Below are 27,247 nucleotides of genomic sequence, written 5' to 3'. Positions count from 1 at the left end.
GAGTGCGTGGTGCAGGAAACGCACAGCTCGCCAATCACCGCCCTCGACTCCTTCGATTCCCCCCATTCACCACCCTCCCTAAACATTCCCTCAACTTTTTCATTTCTCGTTTCTGTGACCTCGGGTCTCAATTTTTGATCAAGTTTCGTGTCCTTTCTCCGGTCAGCCTCCTCTGGGGTTGACGTTGTTGAAGCGCGTCGCTGTCGCGCCATTCCCCGCAGAGATACGACTTCCGTTATCCTCCGTCTAAACGTTGGGTGTTTCAGCTTGTGTCTACACCTCTGATCCCACAAATTTCACGGATTCGGGTCGACTACCGTCACTCTCAAGTTCTCGAATCGTTCTGGCCCCGACTTTTACGCCTGTGCCATGGACGGTTGATGCTACGGATGAATCAATAACCTCGATTAAGGGCACCCGCGCTGCCCAGCAGACGGTTCTGCTTGGCTAAAACATCCTTTTTCTATTCAATTTATCTTGATCCATCGTACCGTCGCCTTTCTGCCTCTACCCACTCGAATCTCCGGGTCGCCCGAGCGAGTCAGTATGGCCAGCAATGATTCCCCCAGACCACAGTTCCTTGCGCCTCCTGCCGTCACAGCGCTACGGCAGGAGGCTCGGAATATCGACCCGAAGATGGTTCGAACATTGAGCGACAATATGCGAGAGGAACGTGAGGACTTGAAAGAAGCGGCCGAACAGACATTGAACATCATTGTGGATATGGACCTGGATGGTTGCATCAAATGGGTCAGCCCGTCGTGGAAGCAGGTGGTTGGCTCATCCCCCGAGTCAGTGGAGGGACATATGATATCGGAAATCCTGTTAGGCAACAAGGATGTGTTTCGCGATGCGATCGAATCCATGAAACAGGATGATTCGCGGAGTCGTTTCATTCGCTTCGCCGTTCAGATGGGACCGGATTCGGTTCTGAAGTACTCGCCTGAACCATCACCGGTGGCTACACAGAACCAGACGGCTGGAGAAGAGTCAGACGACAGGGAGGAGTCCCAGGAGCAGGAGCAAGAGCATAATCACAATGTGCTCAACATGGAGGGGCAGGGAATCATGGTCTATGACCGAACAGACGATGAAGCTGGCCATGTGCGTATCCCAACAATGATTCGTCTATCGTTATACTAACATCTTTCGCTCACAGACCATGTGGATGCTACGACCGCTTACCGAGCCAAGAGAAGTGACGATCGATCTGCCGCCTCTACTGGTGGAGTCGTTGGGTGTTGGAGCAGAGGTGCTGGCAAATTATCTGACAGAATTGGCCGAGGCTGCAGCGACAGAACCCGATCCTGCCAAACATCCAGCCCCAACTCCCGTCCTCTGTCGCATCTGTGAACGCCAGATTACGCCATGGTGGTTCGAGAAACACTCGGATCTGTGTCTGCAGGAACATCGGGCTGAGATGGAGGTACAAATGGCACAGGAAAATCTCAATGAGCATCGGCATCTCATTGTCAAGGTCTTGGATGCTTTGGAGGCCCGACAAGGCAGACCTTTCATCGGCAACGATGGAAATCCAATACCCCTCCCTCAAGCGGAGTACAAGGGATTAGCCATCGGCCCCTCGACTTCTAGCTCTGCGCCGTCTTCCGGCCCTGTCTCAGGCAGTAATTCAGCGCCCGGCACCCCGCCTCGGTCGCGAGAGCATTCCGCCTCTGGTGCTATTCCAAATCGACCCCGCTCCTTTACAGTACGGAGACCACTGGCTCGCATTGTAGAACTCGTTCTTGACCTGTGCGATACTTCACTGGAGATTAGTATGCCGATGATAAAGGAATCTTCCCGGACAGACACAGAGGACTTCCGAACGTTGTCACCACAATCTGAATCGCGGATCTCCCAGGTTCTTCAGTGGCAGTCCCCCAGCGCCAACACTTTAGAACAAGAACAGGGCTTGGCGGCTTTGTCGGCAGACACCGAACAAGCTGCCAAGGCAAAAGTTGATGCCGTTGTACGTCATCGCAAGATTGTCGAATATGCCGAACGAATTCGCATAGAATACACCGTTTTGGTTGAGGAATGCATTGCGGCCGCACTAAGCAAAGCGGAACGCATAGCTGCTGGTCAGCTCAGCGATTCCTCGTGCTCATCCGACGAGGAAGTGGCGCCCGAGAACAATATCGACAGCAAAGTCGCCCCGGACGATAAACATAGTATTGCCGAGGAAGAGTCGCTCTCACGAATCATGAGCCACGAATTGCAACAGAAGGCATATCCAGCGGCACCTTCTCCGCGGCGACCGACATCTGCGCTGACTTTGTCAATGCGCAATTCACCAGATCGGTCTTTCCTCTCACAATCGGAACGCAGACCATCCTCGGCAGCAGTATCCACGGGTTCGAACAGCCCATTAGAATGTCCCACCCCACGATCTCATAAGAGTGCTGCAGGACTTCTGGGTACATCGCAACCTTCTCGATTGGGCCTTTCCCTAGCAGAGATCGATGCTGGCGACAGTAGCGATGGCAGTTTACCGTCTTCTGCCTTCACGGGAGCTGTCAGGACCGACTCACCTTCGTCTGAGAGGAGCTTCGATCGAAAGCGCCGGAGCCTGGTACTGCCCGGACTTTCGAGCTCCCCTCGTCGGCAGCCTTCTCCCGCTCGAGGTTCGGGCCCGCACTCCCCGTTGCGCATGCCCAAGCCCCGTATGTCTAGCGGTGCTGAAAGCCTGCCATCTCCCGTTGCATCTCCATCTACATACGCAAGTGAGTTGGCCCTTCATCACTGCCGCCACCATCGCCGACAGTCCTCGGCAAACTCTTCAGATGTTACGAAGCCACCACCCTCCCCACGCCTATCTTCGATGAGCCAGCAACAACCTCGGCCTGCCCCATTGTCTATTCGCGATTTTGAAATCATCAAACCAATCAGCAAAGGTGCTTTCGGTAGTGTCTACTTGGTGAAAAAGAAGGCCACCGGTGAGTATTATGCAATGAAAGTTCTGAAGAAGGCCGACATGATTGCCAAGAACCAGGTCACCAACGTCAAAGCCGAACGTGCCATCATGATGTGGCAAGGGGAGAGATGACTTTGTTGCCAAGCTTTATTGGACGTTTTCAAGCAAAGATTATCTTTATTTGGTGATGGAATATCTCAATGGAGGTGACTGTTCGTCACTCGTCAAGGTGCTTGGGGGTCTCCCCGAGGACTGGGCCAAGAAGTACGTCGCGGAGGTTGTGCTTGGAGTTGAACACCTTCACAGCCGAGGCATTGTGCATCGCGATCTAAAACCCGATAACCTTCTGATCGACCAAACGGGTCATTTGAAATTGACTGATTTTGGACTCTCACGCATGGGCTTGGTCGGTCGTCAGAAAAGGGTGTTGAAGAACCCCGATGAGTCTGCCCCAGACCTGCTGAAGCAAAATTCCTTCCCCCGCGCCATATCGATTACATCTTCTCGATCGGCATCATTCGACTTCCAGGCGAGCGCATCACCTGGCTCTACTCCATTGATTACCCCGGAAGTGTCCGCCAGTGCCGTCCAGCCATCCTATTTCAGCCTTAACCAAGGTGCTTCGACCCGACAGAGCTCTCGGCGAGCTTCGGGATACCGCAGCGATAGCATGGGCAGTGATGGTTTCAATGGAATGTTTCGGACGTTTTCCCTCAATGACAATGCCCACGAACCTTCTGCGTCATCACCGAGTATGTTTTCAACCAGCATGGTTGAAGAAGAGGGCCAAAGCGAGGCTGGCGAGTCTCCTCGCCTTCAACCCCTGCAGCCAACATTCAGCAATCCAATGGCGCAGAATACTCCTCCCCAGCAGAGCATGATGCCTCCAGTGATGGCTCTTTTTGACCCCGAAGATCACGATCGCCGTTTTGTCGGCACCCCTGACTACCTAGCCCCGGAAACTATCAACGGTGTTGGGCAAGATGAGATCAGTGACTGGTGGTCACTAGGATGCATCATGTTTGAGTTTATCTTTGGATACCCACCTTTCAACGCGGATACTCCAGATCAGGTCTTTGATAACATTCTCCATCGCAGAATCAATTGGCCTGACGACCCAGAGGAGTATACTTCAGCAGAATCATTGGATCTCATGAACAAGCTCATGACTCTCAATCCTCGCGACAGAATTGGAGCCAATGTGGAAGAGAAGTTCCCGAATGGCGGCGCAGAGATATGTAGTCATTCTTGGTTTTCTGATATCAATTGGGATACGCTGCTAGAAGACAAAGCGCAATTCGTCCCCAACATCGAGAACCCGGAGGATACCGAGTACTTCGATGCCCGTGGCGCTACTCTTCAGGCTTTTGCAGAGGAGTTAGAAGATGAGAACTCGCCGCAGCCATCAGTCGCCGCTGGTCCTGACCGGCCTCATGACGCACTGTTCAAGGTCCGCTCCCAAGTCAACTCGTCAAAACGACCATTTATGCCGCTTCACATTCCTCCTCATGTTCGTGATGCTCGGGATTCACGAAGTCGAAGACTAAGCGAACCGGCTTTGGCCGATGATTTCGGCAGCTTCAACTTCAAGAATCTTCCGATGCTAGAGAAGGCCAATAAAGATGTAATCCAGAAGATGCGCCAGGAGGCTCTGCAGGCGCAGCACCGACAATCTAATGGATCGTCGGCCGCTCAAACGTCGGCCACTTCATCCCAGCCCTCATTGGAAGGGAGCCCGCTGCCCATATCACTCCAGCGAACTTTGTCACAGAACAAGGGCAATAATCGACCTTCTTCCCCATCAGGCCTGAGTCAGACAAACTCATCCCCCAGCAGGCCATCCCAGCCATCTTCTCCCCTCCTAGTTCAGTTCAGCACTGGGGCTAACCACGAACGGCGCAAGACGTCCGGCTCCTCGTCAGCCTCTCACCAATCAAATGGGGCATTCCAACCTTCCTCTGCTGACCAGGGCCGTATGCCCAATCTGAGACTAGGCTCAGTGGCATCCTCTCCTGTCAAGCCCAACCGAATCCCAGCCCATTCGCCCGATAAGACGGGCAACAACCAACGCCAGGGCAGCGTCCCAGCAAGCCGTACCCGATCGCATACTATCGGCTCCCAGGATGGAGAAGCGTCCTCGTTCCCAAAAGAACCTTTCGTGCCGCATCACCACAAGCGCCGGAGTCAACTCTTTGATATCTCACCTTCATCTTCTGACAATGAGGATCCACGTACAAAAGCACTCTTGAAGGTCCAACGTCGGAGACAAAGTTCTCGACGGTTATCACAAATCAACATTCTAGAAGGGCCCTTTTTCCGGCCATTGGACGTGCTCATTTGTGAAGACCATCCTGTCTCGCGGCTGGTCATGGAACGCCTGTTCGAAAAACTTCGCTGTCGAACGATTACGGTTACAAATGGCGCAGAGGCTGTCAGATACGCTCTTAGTGAGGTTCAATTCGATATAATCATGACTGAATATCGACTTCCTCAAGTCAACGGGGTTGACTTTGCGCGAATGGTGCGCGAGACGCGCAGCGCCAACAGACATACCCCGATCATTGCTGTTACAGGCTATTTGAAAGATCTTCCGGAGAATCACAATTTCGATGCCCTGATCCAAAAGCCGCCGACTCTACCCAAGCTCACCGAGGCGCTTTCCCAGTGGTGCATGTGGAAACCTCCTCCACCGGACTACAATCCCTCCCAGCCTGTTCCTGCTCCGGGCTCTGGTGCTCGGGCTACAGCCGTGACAACCGAGGACAGTCCTAGTTCCACATCCTCTGGGTTTGTTCTCAACCCCCCAGCTCTTACCGCGGGTCCAGCCGCGATGATTCCCTCAGCAGCAGCGTATTTGGAGATATGGAGTCTTTTAAGTCCGATGAGATCCCAGTAATCATAAAGCGAAATTCAGATGATTGGGATCAGGGCCACGGTGGATTGGGGATCTCTGAAGAGCCAGCAGAACACCCTAGTAGCCCGAATTCCAACCCTGTGCCTGTGCCTCACCTTCTTCATGCTGCCTCAGCACCGGCGGCCATGGATGCAGCTGGGGGCTCACGCCCCGGAGGCAGCGGTCAAGCGAATCCATACGTGCCAAACGGGAATCCCTCGAGAAGAAACGGTATGAGGGTGCGGAATCGGGTGACGATGAAGACGAAGAACTTGGCAATTCCCAAACACGTCGCAGCCCACCCTCTCGAAATCGCCGTCCCGGCTCTAAACTGGGGATTGAGATGATGCGGACCAACAGCCGAGGCAGCGTTGTCAGTGGCAGCGAGGAACTCCTGAAGAAGGAGAGGGAGGCTCTTCGAAACCAAGCCTCCGCCGACCACGAAGGCAGCGATGGCTCTTTGGGTTCTCCGGTTAGCACGAGTCTAGAGGATCATTTTGAGGCCCTCAGTATTCCCGAGGAATCGGAAGGCGAAGAGTCAGTCAGTCCCGGTGCGTCCTCTCCAAGGTTTGGAGCATCTGCGTCTCAGCCTCATCGGCCCTCTCTGGTACATCAGGATACCTCGATCTACTCCGGACCTTCCCGGCGTCGTACATCGAAGACGAGCTCGCCACCGTTGAGTCAGGGCCAAACCACACCCCCGTGGGACCTGCCCCAGAGCAACATCTCCCATCAGACTAGCCTGCCCATCACCCCTGAAGTCAAGATCTCTGGCAACACGGTGACCCGGGACGCTGATTCAGGCGTGGATGCCGACTGTAGTCCCACACCGGACGCTGACGCGACCCCACGACCTCTTCATCCTTCTCCCAGCCTTGACCCGGAGCAGACGCCTCGTCCAGTGGAGCGTAATCGCTCGGACTTGAGCTTCACATTCAAAAGATAGACGCCGTGTTGTTTCATTTTTTTTTCGGGCAAAAGCTTCTGCCACATTGCGATATCTTTCTATTCTGTCTACATATTGTCTTCCCTGTAATCTTTCCTGTGTTTATTTACTGTCTGGATTACATTATCACATCCACCCTCTCATGTCTCTTATGTCTGAATGTTTTCTTTGTCTTGGAGCAAGGTGTTCCGGTCTCTTTTTTTCCTCGCCATCGGGGACTTTTTTTTTTTTTTTTTTTTTCCGCGGCGACAATAGGCTCTCATCCTTTTGACTAGTGATTGAAATTACATCAGCTTGACGCTGTTTTCTTTTTTTTTTCTGATACGTCTCTGTATAGGCAATGATTTTGATGTTTCTCTTTTACCGGACTAGGGTATTTGTGTCTGTTGTGCAATATAGGGTCTCTCATGTAGTGCTTCACAGCCACCGTCCGCATCAGACCGATGATTTCGATGACGAGTTATGATTGGACACTCGCGATGATCTCACTCCTAAAGAAGAGCTCGGTTAATGGCCTTTCTCTTTCTATTTTCAGATGCTTGGCATATTGTGGGGCCAAGAAGTTCCTGAGACATTCAATTTCTCACCGTGAGGATGTTGTACTCCATACGGAGTTGGAGAGAATCACTCCATGCAGAATTGTACACTGGAATCCACGTCATGGTTATATCACCTATGAAACACCTGTAGACATTTTTCATTGGTCTTATATTGTATGGACGCGGTGACATATTCCGTGCATAACATGGACACAAAATTGTAGGCCCTTGGCGGTCTCCGTGATATTAAGCATTAAGCCACTAGAGTATAGAATACCTAGTACGGAGTACGGAGTACTTCATACAATATATGTATCATAAGTACTTTCTATCCATAGGCTTTACGATATAGGGGATTGACAGATGTACCGAGTACAAGAAAGAGATTCCGTCGCCACCAGGTGGATCGACAAAACGTTGGCGCACCGGTCGCGAAGATAATTGGCCGGGGATTGCGTATGCAACAAAATACTTGATTGCCGGTAGAGCATAGTGGGAATAGTGGAATAGTGGGAATAGTGGAATAGTGAAATCGTGAAATAGTGAAATAGGGAGATTGTGAAATAGGGAGATCGTGAAATGGTGAATGGTGAATGGTGAAATGGTATAAAAGTTGAGCCAACAGACCTCCGTAGAGAGTACAAGTAAGATGTATGATACCCCTATTTCTCTCCAATTTGAAATGAAAGGAAATTGTCCATCTCCATAAAATAGATCGAGATCTTCATAAAATCCAACGAATCCAGAGGTCCAGACTATGCGCTGTACTGGATCCTCCACTCCAAGTCTCGCTGTCTCTTCTCTTGCGTATCTTCTGTGTCTGTCCCTTCTGTCTCTACCTTATACCTAATCTCTTTTCCTTTTGATGTTGAAACCCCTATAATATACCCCTCGCCACATTCCAGCCAAATCCTTCCCTCTTTCTAATTGGCCCGGTGCCGGTATGTCGTCTCCCGTCGAGGAACGCAAAACATACGAAAAGGACAAGCGAAAGGACGCGGACAACTCTCCCACTTCCGACGATGGAACCTGTGTCACCGAGCCCGACACGGATCGTAACGCCGGTCACTTGAAGGTGGACACAAGTTATGCTCACGATGAGCAGCCGCCCATGCGCACACCCTCCGCCCGCCGGGAACAAGCTACTCGTCTGGACGATGACTTGATGCTTCTACAAGCGGAGCGTATGACATCGCATTCGACCGGTGTCCCGGATGATGAACACGATCGCAATTCCATTAATCGCGCCCGCTCGCGTCGCTCCGAGAACGTGGATGAGTTCGATGAAGCCACCAACCCCCTACACGAAAAGGCGGCAATTTACAAACCTCCCGAGAAACCAAACACCCAGATTGCCGTCTTTGTGAAGAAATTGCACCAGTCGAGTTTCCTCGTCCGCTACTTGACCTACATTGCCCCCTGGTCCTTATCCTCTTGATCCCGTTGCTGGTCGGCGCTCTCAAGTATCCCAATGCCAGTGTGGGTGGTGTAGAGTTGATGTGGTTTTCGATTTGGTTGGAAATTGTCTGGTTGACTCTCTGGGCAGGACGAGTGAGTTCAATAAATTTGTCCCCTTGACGATTCTTGGCTGATCAGTTCCATCTTGTCCCCCTCTAGCTTGTTAGCAAGTGCATGCCTCCAGTGGTTGGACTTCTTGCTAGTGTATTTACCAATAATGCGAAAAAGTGGCGCGACATGGCCAAACAGCTCGAGCTTCACGCAGCGCTCTTTTTCTGGTGGCTCGGCGTCGAGATTTCCTTTCTGCCCACCATGAAAAATCATCATGTGAATGGTGATAAGGGGAGCAGGGGCTGGGAGATCACGCTCAACAAAATCATCATTGTCATTTTCGTGTGGACTATCCTGAATTTCATCGAAAAGATCCTGATCCAATTGATTGCCATCAGCTTCCATATGCGGACCTATGCCGACCGCATTGAAATCAACAAATTCCAGATCGGCAGTCTGACCAAGCTGTACGACTGGTCTCGATCCACTCTCGCCGAGAAAGATGATGCGTTTGAGGAGAAGACCGAGGAACCAACTCCTGCAGGCGTCAAGACTCCGTTGCACTATGCCGGCGTGGCCCAGCGGAAGGCCAAGGGTGCCTTGAACAAAGTTGGAAACCGCGTTGGCGATGTCGCAGGTGCAGTAGTGGCGGATGTCACTGGTCGTACAGCCACTCGGAGCACCGATGCCTATCAGGTCATTTTGGCGCTTCTTCGAACTACCGGAGGCTGTCAGGTATTGGCGCGTCGTCTGTATCGCACCTTTGTGAGAGATGGGTTTGAGACCGTTTTTGGTGGTGACCTGAAAGCCGCATTTGAAGATGGCGAGGAAGCCGAAGCTGCATTCGCCATGTTTGATCGCGACATGAATGGTGATATCTCTATGGAGGAGCTGGAGGCCGTTTGCGTTGACATTGGTCGTGAGCGCAAGTCCATCACTGCATCTCTGAAGGATTTGGATTCGGTCGTCTCGAAATTGGATGATGTCTTCATGTTCTTCGTATTTGTGATCGTGCTGATTGTGTTTTTGTCGCTCATCTCGACCTCCGCCGCCGGTGTGCTCACTTCTGCGGGCTCTGCTATTCTGGCTCTATCTTGGTTGTTTTCTGCTACTGCCCAGGAATTCCTTCAGTCGGTAATCTTCGTCTTTGTCAAGCACCCCTTCGATGTTGGTGACCGTGTGACCATCTACGGCAATTCTGGTGATTCTGGTCTTGGTGATGATTACTTTGTGAAGGAAATCACTCTTCTTTACACCGAGTTCAAGAAGATGCAAGGCCATGTGGTGCAGGCACCAAACAGCTACCTGAATGGGCTCTTCATCCTCAACCAACGCCGCTCCGGCGCACTTGCCGAGGCAGTTCCAATCATTATCAAGTACGGCACCACCATCGACCAACTCGACGCCCTGCGACAGCGGCTCTTGGAGTTTGTGCGCAGCGAAAAACGTGACTTCCAGAACAACATTCTGACTGAAATGCGTGCGGTCACGGAGAACTTCTCGCTCACGCTCAACATCGTCTTCTTTTACAAATCCAACTGGCAAAACGAGGGTCTACGTCTGCAGCGCCGCAACAAGTTCATCTGTATGCTAATGGTGGCTCTCCAAGAGATCGGCATCGAGGGCCCACGCATGAACCTCCAGGGTGCCAAGTTCGACATTCCCTTCCATGTCAGCAATGGTACCACACGCGCTCCCGAACGGTCTGCAATCGATGCCGACGTCGAAGAGGTCCCGATCTCAGGCGAGTCCCACCATCTACCAGAGAATACCGGAACCAGCAGCAGCAGCGCTGCCCGTCACCCATCGATTCTTCGCAAGGGTATGCACACTGCCAACGCCCGTGCCCGCGGCCCGTCTGTCTCCCAACGCAAGCATGTCGATTTCTCCTTGGGTATGTCCAACATGGCATCCAACGATGTTATGGGAGATGTGTTTGAGGATCGTGGTGTGGTCGTGGAGGATGTCGTTCGTACCGCCAACCGCGACGCCGCTGAGCGCCGCATCCAGGAAGAGAACGAGGACGAGGAGGAGCGCCGGAGTAGCCGCACATCTTCCCGGAATCGTCGCCCCTCTAACATGAGCGTTCCCTCCAATAACGACGCCGGTCGCCGGTCGAACGACGCCCACAGCTTCCGTAGTGGCCAATCGTCGCTCAGTCGCAACCGCTTCTTCCATCACCGCAGCAGCATGAGTCACGATCGGGACGACTTGATGGAGCAAGGCCGCTTTGCGGAGCCTACTCCGCCTCCACCGGCCGCGGTCCATGGTCTCAAGGAGCACCCCAATTGATTTGAGATGTGATCGTTTCAATCTTTCATTGATATCAGATATCATCTTCTCTGAACATTCTGTGTCATCTTTTCTTTCCTTTCTTCACACATGACGCACTATACATCGACAGAACTTTGTGTTTCTACTATACATATATCCCTATATCGGCCTTACAGCTCTTGTTTATTATTTGACCTATCTCTCATACATAACATTTAGGTTGAGTCTTGGTGACTCGATCAATAAAAATCTTTCTTTTCCGTTGAACCATCTCATTTCAGCAAGTTATCAAACGAATACATTTCCTCCAGCTCATCTCTCATACGACATGTACACTCAACTGCACTCTGTGGACCAAACACGATGGTATTGGGATGTCTTAGGCGTCCATCTCGTGAGAATCCCAACTTCCAAGAGTTTACAGCTTCTCAATGCATTGATCTCGAATTTCGTATGAATTTTCATTCCACACGAGCGCTTGATATCCGAAACTCTGGGGATTCATTCTAGACCACGTTTCCACCACTGATCATGTTTTAAATGCATGTCTCATAACTGCACATGGAACAGCGGGACGGTCCAAAAGGTTGTCAGCATGGGGGAGGGCTCAATCAGCCAATTTCTATGTCAGATTCCTCAGTGGATGAGGTCCAGCTTGTCACCTTGACACGGTTAATACAACTTTCAATTCGAAGCGACCAGCAGGTATGTTGGAGATCTGACTACTTAATGGACGATTTTGTTGTCTCACAGCCTGTTTTAGTATGAACTGGGGAAGAGAAGCCATGATGCAAGCCATAATCAATGATTATGCATCTTAGACAGTCTCCTTGATGCATCGCTTGCGAAAAAGTGAGGGATTTGACCATATGTCTGACGAAGCAGGCTCAAGCTGTGTTTTAGGACCTGTACTTTGTTAAGCAAGCTGAATGGTGAGCCTTTTATGGTGTCTGTTGAATAGTATAGAAGGCTTTCGTGTGAGTTTCCAACAATGTGACATTTCGAGACCAATGCAACGATCTTGATAGTAGAAGTCCATAATAGCTTGAATTCTGTCTATCTTGAGACAAGCTGGGTTCCAACATAGTTGATGTTGTGAGTCCTGTGTTGCTTCCACGTCAAAGAGATCTGCCTGTTTTTGTCCCCCAAACTTCTCTTACACACTTCTCTCCCCAACTTCTTCCTTTTCTCATTCCAATTTCTACTTCTGATAGGTGTCAGTACTGTCAACCATGCGAGGCGAGGTATGTATACTTTACCATTCTGCTTTCGATCATGTTGACGGGTTCAAGCTGTCTATACACTTCCCTCCCCATCTCTTTGGCTCCTATCGACCCAATTACCAAACGCAAGGAAAAAGAAGAGACATTAATGTTGACCTGCATCTACCAGATCTGTCATTTACACATTGGCCAGGCTGGCACGCAGCTTGGTAACGCTGCCTGGGAACTGCACGTCTCTTCATTATCTCGTATTCCCTACATCATCGCTGATCAAGTTGCAACTCAGGTATCTACTTGAACACGGTCTGAGGCCCGATGGATTCATCGACCCCAATAGTACTGATGAAGCCGCAAAAAGCGGATCTTACGAGACTTTCTTCACTGAAACTTCCAGCGGCAAATATGTTCCCCGTTCCATCTTCGTTGATCTTGACCCATCGGTATGTGACGGACCGTAAAATTGCCAAAAGACTCCACAGCTAAACCATCGTGGTAGCCCATCGATGAGATTCGGACCGGCACTTACCGTGATCTTTTCCGTCCCCAGCAGCTGATTAGTGGGAAGGAGGATGCTGCAAATAACTGTACGAACTCATCACCATGTGGATGGAAGGTGCATGAGGACCTAACATGCAGCAGATGCTCGGGGCCATTACACCGTTGGAAGGGGGATTTCTGCAGAAGTGATCGAGAGCATTCGTTATGTGACTGGTACGAAATTACGAAGTTGACCGCGGTGTATCACTGCTAATTTCTTGACAGAGAACTGTCAGTCCCTCCAGGGCTTCTTGATTTTCCACTCCTTTGGTGGCGGCACAGGGTCTGGTTTTGGTTCACTGTTATTGGACCATCTGACCAGCATGTATGGCCGCAAGTCCAAGCTGGAATTCTCAATCTACCCTTCTCCGCGTACGTCGACTGCCGTCGTCGAGCCCTACAACGCCGTCCTCTCAACCCACAGCACCATTGAGAACTCCGACTGCACCTTCCTAGTTGATAATGACGCCGTGTACGATATATGTCGACGCAACCTGGATATCCCTCGTCCTGGATATGAGCATCTGAACCGTCTCATTGCTCAGGTAGTGAGCTCCATCACTTCCAGCTTGCGATTTGATGGTGCACTCAACGTCGACTTGGCCGAGTTTCAGACCAACCTTGTCCCATACCCGCGTATCCACTATCCCCTGATATCGTATGCTCCAGTGATCAGTAGCCAGCGCAGCTCGCACGAAAGTTTCAAGATTCAGGATCTCACTTTCCAATGTGCGTGAAAAGTATTCCAATTAGTGAGAGTCTTCTGTTAACTCAGTCATAGGCTTTGAACCCAATAATCAGATGGTGAATTGCGATCCACGCAAGGGCAAGTACATGGCTGTGGCTTTGCTCTACAAGGGTGACGTTGTACCCCATGACTGTACTATGGCTGTGCATGCTCTCAAGACCAGGGGTACGTTCAGTCTGGTGGAGTGGTGTCCTACCGGATTCAAGTTGGGTATCAACTACCAGAAGCCTGTGCGTCGACCCAACGATGAACTTGCCCCTGTCGACCGTTCGGTAAGCATGCTGTCAAACACCACCGCTATTGCTGAGGCGTGGAGTCGTCTCGATCACAAGTTCGACCTTATGTACTCCAAGCGTGCATTTGTCCACTGGTACGTTGGTGAAGGGATGGAGGAAGGTGAATTCTCCGAAGCTCGTGAAGACCTCGCGGCACTTGAGAAAGATTACGAGGAGGTGGCTGAGGACAGCACCCCAGAAGGGGTGGAGTATTAACTTGATTACTCTGAAAACTACCTGGTATCTTGTCTTGTTGCTCTCTAGCCAACATTGACATGATTCTCGATCTGTCCGAGCATAACCCGCACTCTTTTTCTGTAATGCCTATTCTTCGTCCACGCTCTTCTGCGGATGTGTATTGGACCGACCATGTGCCGAAATCGATTGACCAATGGAGGGATAGGTGGGAAAGGATATCAAAAATAAGAACAAAACAAAATCAGATTGAAAAATCAAATATCAAGTCTATGAGTATTGCCTGACTTCTCGCCTTGTTCTATAAAAACCTTTCAACCTTTTGGTGATGACGCCGTCAAATGCTCCATGCAAAATTATTACTAGTGATACAAGTTGAAGATCGTCTTCAACTGTCAGCTCCGACATTGAGCTCCCGAAGGGCTTTCAATGCATGCTCATAGGTCCACATTGTCACTGCACTTGCGGGTGCTGCCTTGAGCAAACTGACTGTCAAGCCGCGGTACAAACCACGCACGCCCTGGGTGCGAAAAATCATGGCAATACTTTGAAGAACGCCCTTGTACTCCGGGATATTCCGATGAATGTAGCGGGTTCTTGTTGGGCCCTGTACCTGCAAGCGCTTTCGCACCAGGTCAAGCGGAAAGACACCCGTCTTAGCTAGAACACTGGCCACAACACCGGCTGCGGCATCCCCTGTACCGAACGGCAAAGCATCCCAGGTCATGACTGGTCTGACCGCCTCGTACGTTGTGAAAAAAAGTCCCATGTATGGCACAATTTGTGCCACAGCGGCAGAACATCCCCTGTAAAACCCCGGTATGCCCTCATGGCGAGCGATCTCCCCGATTGAGGCGCGCAGCGAGCCATAAATACGGTCTGGGCCTTGTGCAGCGAATCGCGTGCGGAGAAGGTCAAGCGGGTATGTTACCCCCGTGGCACATCCTCCTGCCACAGCACCTGAGAGGAAGGACTCGACAGGTTGGGGTAGTCGGTAGGAGCCGAGTTGGGCGAGGGCTTGGGTTGTTCCCCGATACGCGGTAAATTGCATGGCGCCGTAGCAGACATACATCATTTCGGCGGGGATATTGCCCTTCCAGAGGCCCTGTGGAAAGAAAAATAAGTTAGGATATTGAGATTTACATTTGAGGAGCAACGTGTTCTTTTCAACGTACTGTGATTCCCTCTTGCTTCATAATCGTCCGCATGGTGGACAATGTCCCCTTATAGACAGGCCCCTTGACATTGAGATGGGAGGCAGGGTCTGACAACGAATGTATTTGCAACTGCAACCTAATCTTCACGACGTCCAGCGGTGCAATACAGAACCGTGATATCAGCCCTGCAATTCCGCCGGCCAATACGACCTGCCGCTTGGTGCCTTCATCTTTGAGGTGTTCGCCCCCGGCCGACATGAGTGAGTGTTTCCTCTTACAGACTCGAGATGTCTGTATCAGTGGGTTATAAGAGAATTGAATTATGAAAACCCATATTGCATTCGTTAAATTCTTGGAATGTGAAAAACAAAACAACGTCAATTGTCCATTTACGTAAGTTCCGGGCACCGCCCGAGCGATGTCATTGAGAAGAATGACAGTTCTGCCTGAGGTGTTCATGAGAGCCTGAGGTATAACATACTGCCTTAGGCAGATCATCAGGTCCACGGGGAGCCGAGGTAATTATAGCTCCACTCCACCTCCATTCCATTTGTCCCGGGTGGTCAAGGTAAATTTCCCCTCCATCTCTCCCTTTTACTGATCGTCGCTTCTTGACTGGTTACAGGCACTTCATGTTTCGTCTCCGAACTTCAGTTACTCGCTGGCAAGTGCCATCAGCCTTGCCATGCTCTACCCCGCGCCGTAACTTTATAGCTGCCTCCAGTAGGCTCAACAGCTCGGTAGAGCCAGAATGTCGTGAAAAGTTGGAACCTAGTGCTCCGAAAATTGAAAGTCTACTGTCTACACCAGAAGAATCCAGCAATCCCAAGGGCGATATACAAAGCTCCATCACCCAAGTGGTTGGAAGAAGCAATCGCGCGAATGGCGTCCTTCCAAAAGTGGGCAAAAAAGGGTCGATCTGGACCGGAAAAGAGGAATTGTATCTGCATTTGGACAGGGGAACAACAATCAAATTGCCATATACTTATCTGCGAGATTCATGCCAGTGTGGATCGTGCAAGGATCAACACTCGAAGCAGCGCTCATTCCGCACAAGTGACATCCCAAAGGACATTTCTCCAAGCTGGGTCAATTGGGATGGGAACAAGCTTTCAATTAGGTGGGCCAAGGACATTGGGGAGTCGCAGACTGCACATGAATCAACCTGGGACCGTGACTTTCTCAGAACCCCCATTTTCAACACTCATCGTCAGCACTCGAACCGGAACTCCAAACCAATCATGTGGGGACGGGCCCAAATGGAAAGAAGTCAACATTGGGTGTCTTACTCGGACTATATCGCCGATGATTTCAAATTTGCCATAGCTATGCAGCAGTTAGAGCGCCTGGGCCTCATTTTTGTGAAGGATATTCCAGACTCACGATCGATGGTTGAAGCCATTGCAACACGGATGGGACCGCTACGAAACACATTCTACGGATCAACATTTGACGTCCGCACCGTTCCGCAGGCGACGAACGTTGCATATACAAACCAGTTTCTTGGATTTCATATGGATTTGATGTATATGAACGAGCCACCGGGATACCAGCTCCTCCACTGTCTGGAGAACTCATGTTCAGGCGGCGAGTCGATGTTCGCAGACACATTTTCGGTTGCAAAAATCATGAGTGAGAGATATCCAGAAGATTATAAAGTGCTTCGTGAGCAGCGGCTGGGATACGAGTATAGGCACGAGGAACATATTTATTACAATGAACGACCCGTCTTTGAGCATGACTCCGACACAGGTGACCTGCGCCATGTCAATTACTCGCCCCCCTTCCAGTCTCCCCTGCCATCACGCGATGAAAAAGACCATGATGCTGGATCAGTGAACAAGCTGCGAGACGCCCTGGCGACGTTCGCTTCAATTATTGATAATCCGAAGCACACCTTTGAGCTCAAGCTTAGTCCGGGCGACTGTGTCATTTTTGACAACAGGCGAACCCTCCATGCCCGCCGCCAATTCAATGCCAGCACAGGATCTCGTTGGTTAGCTGGCGCATATGTGGATACGGATGCTTTGCTATCCCGCTTTTCCGTCTGTAAGCATAAATATCCACATGTCTGGGCAAAAAAAGCCAAGAAAGACTTGGCGGCCAGCAGCAGAGACGATAATCAGGAAAGAAGTGAAGCATCAGAAGCAAGAGGTGAAGGGAGTGGCTGAAGAGGAACGCAGAAGATCGAGTGAGAAGCAGAGATTGATCGGATTCGTGACAACAGCACAGAAGATACAGGAAAAGGATAAGCCAGTTCAAAGGACAAAGATCAATTAACCAAATATTGAATCCCGCGAGTTGGCACGATTACCTCCGCTCTCCCAGATGATTGTATTATACGAATGCCAAATATTGCTAGTCTGGAGTGTTGTACATATAGGGAACGATACGTTGTAAATATAATGTGTTCGTATTTCGAAAAACTGAGCACAGCTTTAGTGCAATCTCTCAACACAGTCATTGGGCTACAGGGTAGATCAAACTGCCAATGCAAGCTTCTCGAAGAGGATGTGTTGAATCCGTCATGGTCAACAGGAATGATCTGTGACAATGGATTGGTTTGATTCAATGCTGCTTATTCCAATCAAGAACATGTCCCGCAACGAGGCAGATATGATCCATAGGATTAGGCATGCATGTAAGCCACATCAAGACAAAAACGTTTATCATTATGTTAAAATTTTAGCATCTATCCCCAGAGACAGGGGGTCATGGGTATCGTGCAACCAGTAACTCAAGCAGCCGCGGTGGGCTTACTGACTGAGTGATCAGTGAGGAAATCGGGGTCGTTGTTGATTTCCTCGCGGACCTGTACCATTGAGTTAATAATTGACCCAAATCACCAGACCAGGGTGGAACACGTACAATATCCAATCCACCAACCAATTCACCATTCACCCACAATTGAGGGAAAGTGGGCCACTCAGCGTACTCCTTCAGACCCTGTCGCACATCCTCATCGGCCAAAATGTTGAAGAATCCGTACTTAACACTACGCTCGCGTAGAATACCAACCAGCTGCCGACTGAATCCGCACTGTGGGTTGCTCGGAGTTCCTTTCATGAACAGCATGACAGATGCTGCCTTGACCAATTGTTCGAGGCGGGCAAAGAGTGCCTCCCGGGATTGTTCGGGTGTCAACGCTGGGGCAGACGCAACAGGGGTTGCGTTCGCCGCATCAGCAGAAGGGGGCTGCGAAGCGGTAACGGGAGCTTGAGTTGCAGTGAGGGGACCGTCCTCACGAGGAACAGCAGACAGCGGTGGGGGAATGTTAGCCTTCACACTGTCCATGGGGCCGACGGCACCCGCAACATTTCCGCGGCCGGCGTGGCGCTCGACAGCGTCACGAACCTTCACGGCGTCACTGCCGCTGATTGATTCCAAAATATGGCCGCTACGTAGGCACACGACGAATGGCACGGCAGAAACGTCATATTCCTCCGAAATATCAGGCAGCTCCTCCGCGTTGATGCTGACAAACGAGATGGTGGGCGGGGCAGTGGCGGGGTACTGCGAAGCGAGGGCTGAAAGCACTGCACCCATTTGGGCGCAAGGAGCAGCCCATGGAGTGTGGAAGTATAGGACGACCAAGGCAGACGGTGATAGGGAAGAAAGATGCGACGAGAAGTCGGCCTCAGATGTGATTTCAGTGAGTGTCGACATGGCGGAGTGCGAAAGGTGAATGCAACGACTGGAACTGGCAGAGGCCGGAATCAAAGAACAGATGTATCACTCGAAGAAACGGTCAGACAAGCGTCAAAATGAGGCCAACGTTGAGAAGTGACGAAGACGTGTCAGAGGAATGGCGTGATGAATACCGAAAATAAGCCCCCTGCACGGCGATCCCAGATTTGCCGGTTATCAGATCGTTCGGCGTCTCTGGCGTCTCTTGTGTGCCGTATGTAAGGCGGAAAAGAAATTTGCCGGGGTGTGATATCCAAAATCACATGATACCAATCTGCCAGAGCACGTGATCTTATCGCTTATCATCATGAACCTTTTTCCATGTTGTGATTTCAGCCAAGGAACTGCACGACCGAACATTGGAGTCAACATGGGACGAGAGAAGAAGAGAAAGCTTAGCCCAGATGACCCAATGGGTCAACCCACACCTCAGGGATTCGGCGTGGGCGATACCTTGTCCCGCTTGCAAAGCGATAACCCGAGCAGCGAAGGTCCGAATGAAAGCCGTGCGTCAAAGAAGCGCAAAAGAGTTGATGGCGAGAAAGTCAAATACCCAGACCTTACATACGCCAATGGAAAACTACAGGCACCTATTCGAATTGCCGATCTCCAGGGATTGCTGCTCTATTGCTTCGCTGATGGGATCGCGCCCCAATGGATCTCCATGAAGCATTCTGGCCATGTGCGCAAGGTGGTTGTACTGATGGCACCTGGCCTAGAAATGGGCATGTTTGATGGGACAATCTCCGTGGAGCGAGAACCAGCCACCGGAGGGCAAGATACTACACAGGAAGCCAAGTCGGATCACCTGGGAGCCGAGGAGGAGTCCAAAGACGAACGCGCAGCGGACTACGAGCGATGGAAACAGGGCCTCCCATTGCCAGACCGCTCGCATCGCTTCAACCCTCGATCTCTCACACGCGAAAACCTCCCCAAACCACTTCAGCCGCTGGCCGACATGTTTCCTCATATCTGGCCTGTCAAGGCACCCGGAGACAACAAATACAACAAGGTCCACTCGCCACTGCAAGCCATTCTCATGTCTTCGCCCCCAAAGACCAAAAGCGATGACTCCCGTAAGGGCGCGCGGCCCGCAAAAGTCGAGAAAGGCTTCCAACCGAAAAGAACACCAATCACGGCTTTTGTCACTTCACGCGAGGATCTCCTGGAAAACGATTTTATTCTGCATCCTGTTTTCTTCACTTCTGATGACGAAAAGACCTCCCAGGTGGAGGCTCGTCAACGAGGCGGGCAATCGGCGGAAGATGGATGGGTGGATACTCAAGTTCCAACTTTGGAGTCTGCTCAACCACCTGATACTGAAATTGAAAGCGGTAGCGTCACTGTTGGTCGGGACGTCTTTTCACTGGACTGTGAGATGTGTCTTACCGAGGGGGGTCAGTCCGAACTCGCACGCATCAGCATGATTGGCTGGAATGGCGAAGTCGTCCTAGATGAACTGGTGAAACCAGCCCGGCCGGTAATCGACTACCTGACGCGTTACTCTGGGATCACCCCAGAAATGCTGGAACCAGTTACTACGACTCTTGGTGATATTCAGCAACGACTCCTGACTCTTCTCACGCCGCGTGCGATCCTCGTGGGACACTCCCTCAATTCAGACCTTAACGCACTCAAACTTGTCCATCCTTTCATCGTCGACACCAGCATCATTTACCCACACCCGCGTGGTCCGCCACTAAAATGCAGTCTAAAATGGCTCACCCAGAAATACCAAAACAAGCAGATACAGACCGGAATGGCCGGGCATGACTCGATCGAGGATGCCCGTGCTGTCCTTGAACTTGTGAAGTTGAAGTGCGAGAAAGGCGAGCGATGGGGCACGAGTGAGGTTTCCAACGAGAGTATCTTCCGTCGGCTATCGCGCTCTACTCGACCGAGTCATGCCCCTCGCCCCGGCGAAGAACGAACAGGGGCTGTGGTTGACTGGGGCAACCCGGAACGTGGATTTGGTGCCCAGGCGACTGTTTCGATTGGATGCCAGGATGATGATGAAGTCGTCAGCGGTGTCTCAGCGGTGATCAACGGCGACGAGTCCAATCCCTCTATCCCACCCAACGGTGTTGACTTTGCCTGGGCTCGCATTCGTGATCTCGAATATCTTCGTGGTTGGTGCAGCCGTCTCCCCGACCCCAACAACGCCAACGAATCCACAACCCTTTTCCCTCCTCCTGAACAAACCACCCCAACCACTGGCACTGGCAATGGAGACTCGATAGATCTTCTGCAGCCTGACGTCTTGGCTGAGACTGTCAGCCAGACAGTCTCTAATATCTCGCGCATTTATGAATCTCTCCCTCCTTGTACCCTATTCATGGTTTATTCTGGAACGGGCGATCCACGTGAAGTGGGCCGCTTACAATCAGTCCACAAGAAGTATCGCGAGGAGTTCAAGTCTGGCAAGCCATGGGATGAGCTGACACACAAATGGACTGACGTTGAGGAACAGGCTTTGAAGAAGGCCTGTGAGCGTGCCCGTGAAGGTTGCGGTTTCATGTGTATCAAATGATTTGGGCGAAGGTACATTTGGGCAATACTCCCGATGTTTTCATGCGACATGATGATTCCAAAAATGTTTCCATGGGCGGAAAATAGGATATGTACGCCGAGGGCCTCTGAAATACGCCGTTACACTATTCTATCCCTTGTCAGAAGATTCATCTCTTACTCTTGTAAGCGCCGAGGTGGGTGATGCTTGGTCGCCGACGGAGTAACACCTTGCTTTGCTAGATCGTAGGTGTATCAGTACCTCCAGGGCTCCCTAGGTATACTATATGGAGGACATAAGTTGTTGCCCTAGGCTCTCTGGGCTCCTTGGGCTAAGATCGAAGGGGTTCGCTAAGTGTATTTTATCTTCACTAGGCTTAATCATACCAGTGCTCGATCTAGGTTATCGATTGAGAAAGCATCTAGTCGAGCTACTTTCATCATGGCGACTGATATGGCGGTCTTGATGGCTTTTTTGTTATTCTGTCGGCTTGCGTACCAACTCGAGTGTGTTGCAACACTTTGGAATTGGATCTAATCAAGCAACCTCTCAACTTTCCAATCTTCTGAGGTTGGTAGGATGGGATACGAAACATGAACTCATCACCCTTCCAGGTGTCAGAGCTGTAGGCTGACATCATGGATGTAGTATTTGACCAGAGTATCAGCTGCATCAATCCCCGAGGAATATTCTCCATCCTTAAATTTTCATAAGCTTCAAACTTCAGAGGTGCCGTTTTCTCCCCTTAAATCACCCGATAATGAAGCCCAAAAAAAGGCATGATCGTGATAGAGCATGCGGCTACGGCGTGTCTATGGGTGGTGACAGAACCTCTGTCGAGACCAGCCATGAACGATCTGGGAATACGGACCTTCTGCAAAGATACCGCTTCAAGCAACATTGATCTCTATACAAACAGCCACACGCATCAGACAACACTAGGGCTTTTCTCATCGCGCATAGGCTTCGCTATACAGGGGAAGACCTCCGAGAAATTGTCCAAGAAGAAAAATCTATCACAGCGGGATTTGATGTTACAATTAAAGATGCCAAGGAGAAAATTGATGCTTTGAATGCTAGCCACTGGCTGCTGGAGCAAAAATGGTGGCATTATCGTTCCTGTCTAAGGGGCTTTCAACTAAGAGCAGTTGAGCTATGGCGGTCGGTCTCATGGTATATTCACCACATGCTCGCTGAAAATCGCGCTTGCCGACAAGGACGCCGTGCTCGTGGATATGGCTGTTGTCTCAATCGCACGGTCAGGCATACGGGAAGGCTTGGAGTTGGACATTGTACCTTTCGATGTGGATGTCGCCGGATGAATCGGGGCTTCGACAGTCCTGAAAAGGATAAGAAGGCACTGAAGGAACAATGTCGCAAAGGGATCATTATACTTGCCAGGTATCTTATCACGCGAGTTGCAATCTAGGGGCTTGTTTACGATAGCTATGACAACCCTTTTGATATGATTGATGCACCACCAAGCTATAGATAGATTGACGCAAAAGACCAGACAAAAAAGAGAACAGGGGTGTAATTTGCTATCGCTGTATGTGACCTACCTAGGTAAATCAACCGTAGGCTAAGGGTTAAGTAGAAAGATTTATGCACTCAGCGGATTGTAATAAATAAAATCAATAAAATAGTGAAGATCGATTCGGACCGAAATGATACCTAAGCTAGGACTGACTGCATAAACGCCTTCAAAAACCGCCAAGAATCATAATGCCTTCTATAGAACTTTGTATTGGGAGGACAACCTTCAGCTTGATCTTCTTTCTCTGCTCGTCAGTCAGCATGCCCTGGATCGCCTGAGGATAGAGTGTAACTTACGCAATTTTCAACTCTCTGCATTCGGGAGGTACTCTAACAATATTGCTTTCGGCTTTCACTTGTCGTGGGCGAAATGTTTCAAAGCTGGATGGAATATAGACGTTGCCGCAGCCTAAATCCACCTATCCAAGAACGACATATCACATAAACAGATAACGCTACGTGTTCAAAGCCCCTACTTCGAGCTCCATATTTGCTCTCCAGCAACCCTTCAATATGAACGGGGGTGTGTATGGAGTACTCCGTATTCCATGTGTAGATAGCCCTGTACGGAGCAGACCCACCGGATTTGGTGGGGCGGTGGGAGATTTCTCCCGAGGCCAACCTCTTACTCTTACTCTCGCAATGAATCCCTTCACACGGGCAACTGCAGCCTGGTACCCGGTCGGTTATGCGTCCGAGTTCCCAAGTATCGATGATGATGCCCGAATCGTGCCAAGATGCAAGGCTTTCAAGATTCCTAGATCAAACGGTGCCATGGAACAAGTCGAAGACATCGATCTACCCGGAGAACTAAAAGATCAAGTCCTGGTCTTCAAATTCAAGGGAAAATATCATGCGATTGATCATGTGAGTCGGCTTCTTCTCATGGGAAGGATTGAGCTCATCCTTTCTAGCAATGTCCCCACTCGTCATTCCCGCTTTCACGGGGCAATCTCTTTGATATTGAAGACTTTGGCGTTGTCCTCAGCGCAGGTCTCACCTGTCCAAAGCATGGTTGGTCGTTTGATATATTCTCCGGACGCGCCGATCGTGGCAACTACCAACTCAAGGTGTGGGAGGTGGAGCTACGCGACTCATCGGCACCTGGGAGTACGGATCAAGAGGTTTGGGTGAGACGGAAGCAGAGAATTGGTTAATGTTGGCCTTCTTCTCCCTCACGCTTTGGACTATTATCATTAAAGGTCCACCCAACTTGAATTGACCTGCGTAAGATCTCAGTTACAGCGTGACGCCAGTACTCCTCGCTGAAAATGGTCTTGAAATAGGCCCCAAGTACGCGGATCTCCCTTGAGTGGCTGAATATCCGCAATACAATCAATTTATTTCTCACCTCTTCATTATCCAACTATTCATGTTCAAACCCCCATATGGGTAGCCCCTCGATGCAAAATTGCGGTCTTGGCTCAAATGTGACCTATATATTGACTTGAACAGGCGCCGATGTGCTTGCTCAGTTGATAAGATGAGAAGATCGAAGCCCTTGGGTGGAGGAAAGCTGATGAATTCAGGAGGAGGTGACCAGCGACCTTGGAAACTTCTTGGGGAAATAGTATTTATTTGTGTCTTTGTATGTGTTGAGATGCCCGCTTTTTTGGTCACGCCTCATTGAGGGCTTCTTAGATGAGTTTGGTATTTCTTGTCTCTCTCAGGTTACCCGTCACCTATACGAGCAACTTGATAGCGAATATCCTTTGATCGCTTTGTAAGGAGTCCGGCTAATCCTATGAGTGTAAGATCGGCAAGAGGGCGATCCATCCGTACATTAGGCGGAGTTACGTGTATGCCGAACAACAAACATACTTCATACCGATTATCATGGGGAGACGAGTGCAAGCGCGAAAATATCTCAGAACGCACGAGAAGCGTGACTCCATGTTTCACTTAATTACACCTAGCATCACAAAAGAAAATACCAACAGCGAAAAAAGATTCGAGAAAGAATCAAAAAGTACGAAGGGGAACTTGATTTCGATCTACCCTGAATAATTCCCTTCTCGTTCGATATCACATCAAATATGTCGGCATAAAGAACTCGTCACCGGTTGCTCGGATAAAGAGACTTGATCAAAGTGTGTGCACGTTTGGGCAAGCCAGCACGGTCGCAGTGCTAGTGATAGTCAATGTGCGGATGCCAGGGGAATCAGTGACCCGGTCCGGTGCCGCAGTGAAGACCGGCGAAGCATCAGACCCATTTGTATCGTTGGGCGCCGAAAGAGTCGGGGTCGGGGTCGGAACCTTGTCCAAGGTTACAGGGTGGGAATAGTCTGAGCACCAACCTATAGTCTTAGGCACAATTCCAGGCTTTGTATATCCAGAGGTCAAGATACTGGCAGTGCTGGGTGATGGAGAAGGATGGACGTGGGATAGATGATGAGCGTGGGATGGATGGTAGAAAGGACGGGAGCTGGGAGTAGAGCTCACCGTAACATAAACGGTAGACGCCGCAGCGTTGGGGCAGGTGGAAGTAGTCGGCAAAGGAGTGTCCACGCAGGCGGTGCTGTCGTCGGCATTGTGGACGGTGAACTTTTCACCCTGCGCGTAGATGATGTAGACGTTGGTGCCGTTGATACCGCTGATTTGGTAACCCCAGTCGGGGATGGTATCGCAGGGGATTTGGACCGAGTAAGACAGATCCGACGTGGGGACGTCGATCGCCAGCGGAACATAAGATGGAGGCCAAGAGACAAAGTTCCAGAGATAAAGACTAAAATGGGAAGGATCGGTATCGACGCTAGTCCACTCGACGTTGACGGTGGATCCGGCTGCGTAGGTCGTGTTCGCAGCAGGATTGGTGATTTCAATGGCTGCAACAAGCGAAGCGAGCGAGACGATCAGAGGGATCACGGCGCGCATCATCTTTGATTATCGTTTCTTTTGCTCAATCGAGAAAGTTAAAGGAGTGACTGATGATGCAAGCAAGGGATTAAAACAATAAATAGCAACAAAAAAATAAAAGAATGACTTGAAGTTGGAAGAGTGTCAGTTGAAAGGTAGAGATAGGGGCGATAATATAAATACTCGATTGCGGAGATTACTCTACAATCTCCATTGGGAATAAACCAATGATCGGAAGCTCAATTGCCCTAGAGTGGACTCAAGTGGACTTGAGTGGTTCCAACCGCCAGCCTATTTTCATAAATTACATTAGTTATTACTTCGGATATTCGTGATTGGTAGTGTTCCGAGACAATTTGGATGTTAGATCCGTGCCCAGCTTTCCTTTCAGCCAGAATACAGCTCGCTGTACGGAGTACATCGAGCGAGGAATTCAGACAATCACCGATTGATATTATCCTTGGCCATTGAAACGCCACAGGGTCAAAGCCCACGGTTCGCTCAAAAAGATCGCAAACTGTCAACATGCCTTTATTCCCCCTACCAGTACCGATGGATCCTTAATTGCTGTTCATCTAGTCGGAATACTAGATCTATATCCGTGCGAGTTGACCCACCAAATGATGCAAGTTTCTCGGACCCTTCTGGTAAAGATTAACAAAAAATTGTGTTTCTCAGCTCTGAAATTCTGATATCTCGATGATCTCAGTGACTTCTTGCTTGATAAAGCTGGCACTTATTATACACGCATTCAATCCTCTGAAGTTCTTTCGACCAGAGTCTTTTCGGTAATTTCCACAAGAGAGCGACTAACTATACACCCCTAGACCGTTTTAGGTATAGGTTTTCGTAGGCAACCATTTATCATATCATAACTTGTATAATTTAATCTAGTATTCCTATAGTAATTTGCACAGTACCCACGTGATTCTTGGCTGTGTACAATGTGCGCCCAAGCGGTTTGCAGGGTTTGCAAGCTACTTGATGCCTAAGGCTTCACTCAGGACGCAGTTCACCTGACCTGTGTGCCGTTAGTTCATCTGACCTGTGTCCCACCCAAATCACGTGACCTTTTCTTATCTTATCTACACCGGTCAGGTCAGCTCCTACAATTTGTATTTAATACATATTAATACCCATCTAATAGTATTATAGTAAATGTGTATTTTAAAAATACCTTGATAAGGGTATGACTTTATATTAATGTCTTAATAACGCGTTAATAACGCCTTAATAATGCCTTAATGATGTCTTAATGATATATTTAAGGAGAAGAAGAGCTTATATCTATAGGTGCCTAGGTATATAACGCCTTAATAACGCATTAATAACGACTTAATAATGCGTTTACTTAATAATGATATCTAGTTAAGTAGTTTATTATAACTATATAAGGATGGATTCTAAGGTTGTAATACAAAAACCATTAATAATCACTGATGGGCTTAG

General features: G+C 50.0%; 9 protein-coding genes across 9 annotated transcripts; 6 read left to right on the top strand and 3 right to left on the bottom strand.

Moving 5' to 3' along the window:
- Positions 1-546: 546 nt before the first annotated feature.
- On the top strand, positions 547-6,753 carry N7500_009021 (protein kinase RIM15; the record flags this gene model as incomplete). The annotated part of the gene is made up of 4 exons (XM_056680162.1): positions 547-1,104; positions 1,160-3,027; positions 3,080-5,764; positions 5,943-6,753. 4 exons carry the CDS (start codon positions 547-549, stop codon positions 6,751-6,753), a joined length of 5,922 nt encoding a protein of 1,973 aa, XP_056527544.1.
- Positions 6,754-8,235: 1,482 nt separating this feature from the next.
- Positions 8,236-11,093, top strand: N7500_009020 (Mechanosensitive ion channel family; the record flags this gene model as incomplete). Its single annotated transcript, XM_056680161.1, has 3 exons — positions 8,236-8,714; positions 8,771-8,843; positions 8,910-11,093. The coding sequence occupies 3 exons, from the start codon at positions 8,236-8,238 to the stop codon at positions 11,091-11,093; spliced, it is 2,736 nt and encodes a 911-aa protein (XP_056527543.1).
- Positions 11,094-12,350: 1,257 nt separating this feature from the next.
- N7500_009019 (tubulin alpha chain) lies at positions 12,351-14,074 on the top strand (the record flags this gene model as incomplete). The annotated part of the gene is made up of 6 exons (XM_056680160.1): positions 12,351-12,526; positions 12,585-12,738; positions 12,795-12,882; positions 12,938-13,009; positions 13,061-13,564; positions 13,617-14,074. The coding sequence occupies 6 exons, from the start codon at positions 12,351-12,353 to the stop codon at positions 14,072-14,074; spliced, it is 1,452 nt and encodes a 483-aa protein (XP_056527542.1).
- Positions 14,075-14,441: 367 nt separating this feature from the next.
- On the bottom strand, positions 14,442-15,468 carry N7500_009018 (thiamine transporter TPC1; the record flags this gene model as incomplete). Its single annotated transcript, XM_056680159.1, has 2 exons — positions 14,442-15,158; positions 15,229-15,468. 2 exons carry the CDS (start codon positions 15,466-15,468, stop codon positions 14,442-14,444), a joined length of 957 nt encoding a protein of 318 aa, XP_056527541.1.
- A 374-nt stretch (positions 15,469-15,842) lies between these two features.
- On the top strand, positions 15,843-17,381 carry N7500_009017 (putative Gamma-butyrobetaine hydroxylase subfamily; the record flags this gene model as incomplete). The annotated part of the gene is made up of 1 exon (XM_056680158.1): positions 15,843-17,381. The coding sequence occupies one exon, from the start codon at positions 15,843-15,845 to the stop codon at positions 17,379-17,381; it is 1,539 nt and encodes a 512-aa protein (XP_056527540.1).
- Positions 17,382-17,947: 566 nt separating this feature from the next.
- On the bottom strand, positions 17,948-18,876 carry N7500_009016 (PICOT family protein; the record flags this gene model as incomplete). Its single annotated transcript, XM_056680157.1, has 2 exons — positions 17,948-18,022; positions 18,079-18,876. The coding sequence occupies 2 exons, from the start codon at positions 18,874-18,876 to the stop codon at positions 17,948-17,950; spliced, it is 873 nt and encodes a 290-aa protein (XP_056527539.1).
- Positions 18,877-19,267: 391 nt separating this feature from the next.
- N7500_009015 (RNA exonuclease) lies at positions 19,268-21,427 on the top strand (the record flags this gene model as incomplete). Its single annotated transcript, XM_056680156.1, has 1 exon — positions 19,268-21,427. One exon carries the CDS (start codon positions 19,268-19,270, stop codon positions 21,425-21,427), a length of 2,160 nt encoding a protein of 719 aa, XP_056527538.1.
- A 2,157-nt stretch (positions 21,428-23,584) lies between these two features.
- On the top strand, positions 23,585-24,099 carry N7500_009014 (Rieske (2Fe-2S) protein; the record flags this gene model as incomplete). Its single annotated transcript, XM_056680155.1, has 2 exons — positions 23,585-23,809; positions 23,857-24,099. 2 exons carry the CDS (start codon positions 23,585-23,587, stop codon positions 24,097-24,099), a joined length of 468 nt encoding a protein of 155 aa, XP_056527537.1.
- Positions 24,100-25,027: 928 nt separating this feature from the next.
- On the bottom strand, positions 25,028-25,819 carry N7500_009013 (GPI anchored serine-threonine rich family protein; the record flags this gene model as incomplete). Its single annotated transcript, XM_056680154.1, has 1 exon — positions 25,028-25,819. The coding sequence occupies one exon, from the start codon at positions 25,817-25,819 to the stop codon at positions 25,028-25,030; it is 792 nt and encodes a 263-aa protein (XP_056527536.1).
- Positions 25,820-27,247: the final 1,428 nt, after the last annotated feature.

The sequence above is a fragment of the Penicillium coprophilum genome (assembly GCF_028826855.1).
Source record: "Penicillium coprophilum strain IBT 35676 chromosome Unknown utg000006l_segment0_segment0, whole genome shotgun sequence".
Lineage (NCBI taxonomy): Eukaryota > Fungi > Ascomycota > Eurotiomycetes > Eurotiales > Aspergillaceae > Penicillium > Penicillium coprophilum.
Note: the sequence above shows the minus strand (reverse complement) of the source record. Positions and strands in the feature narration are given on the sequence as shown.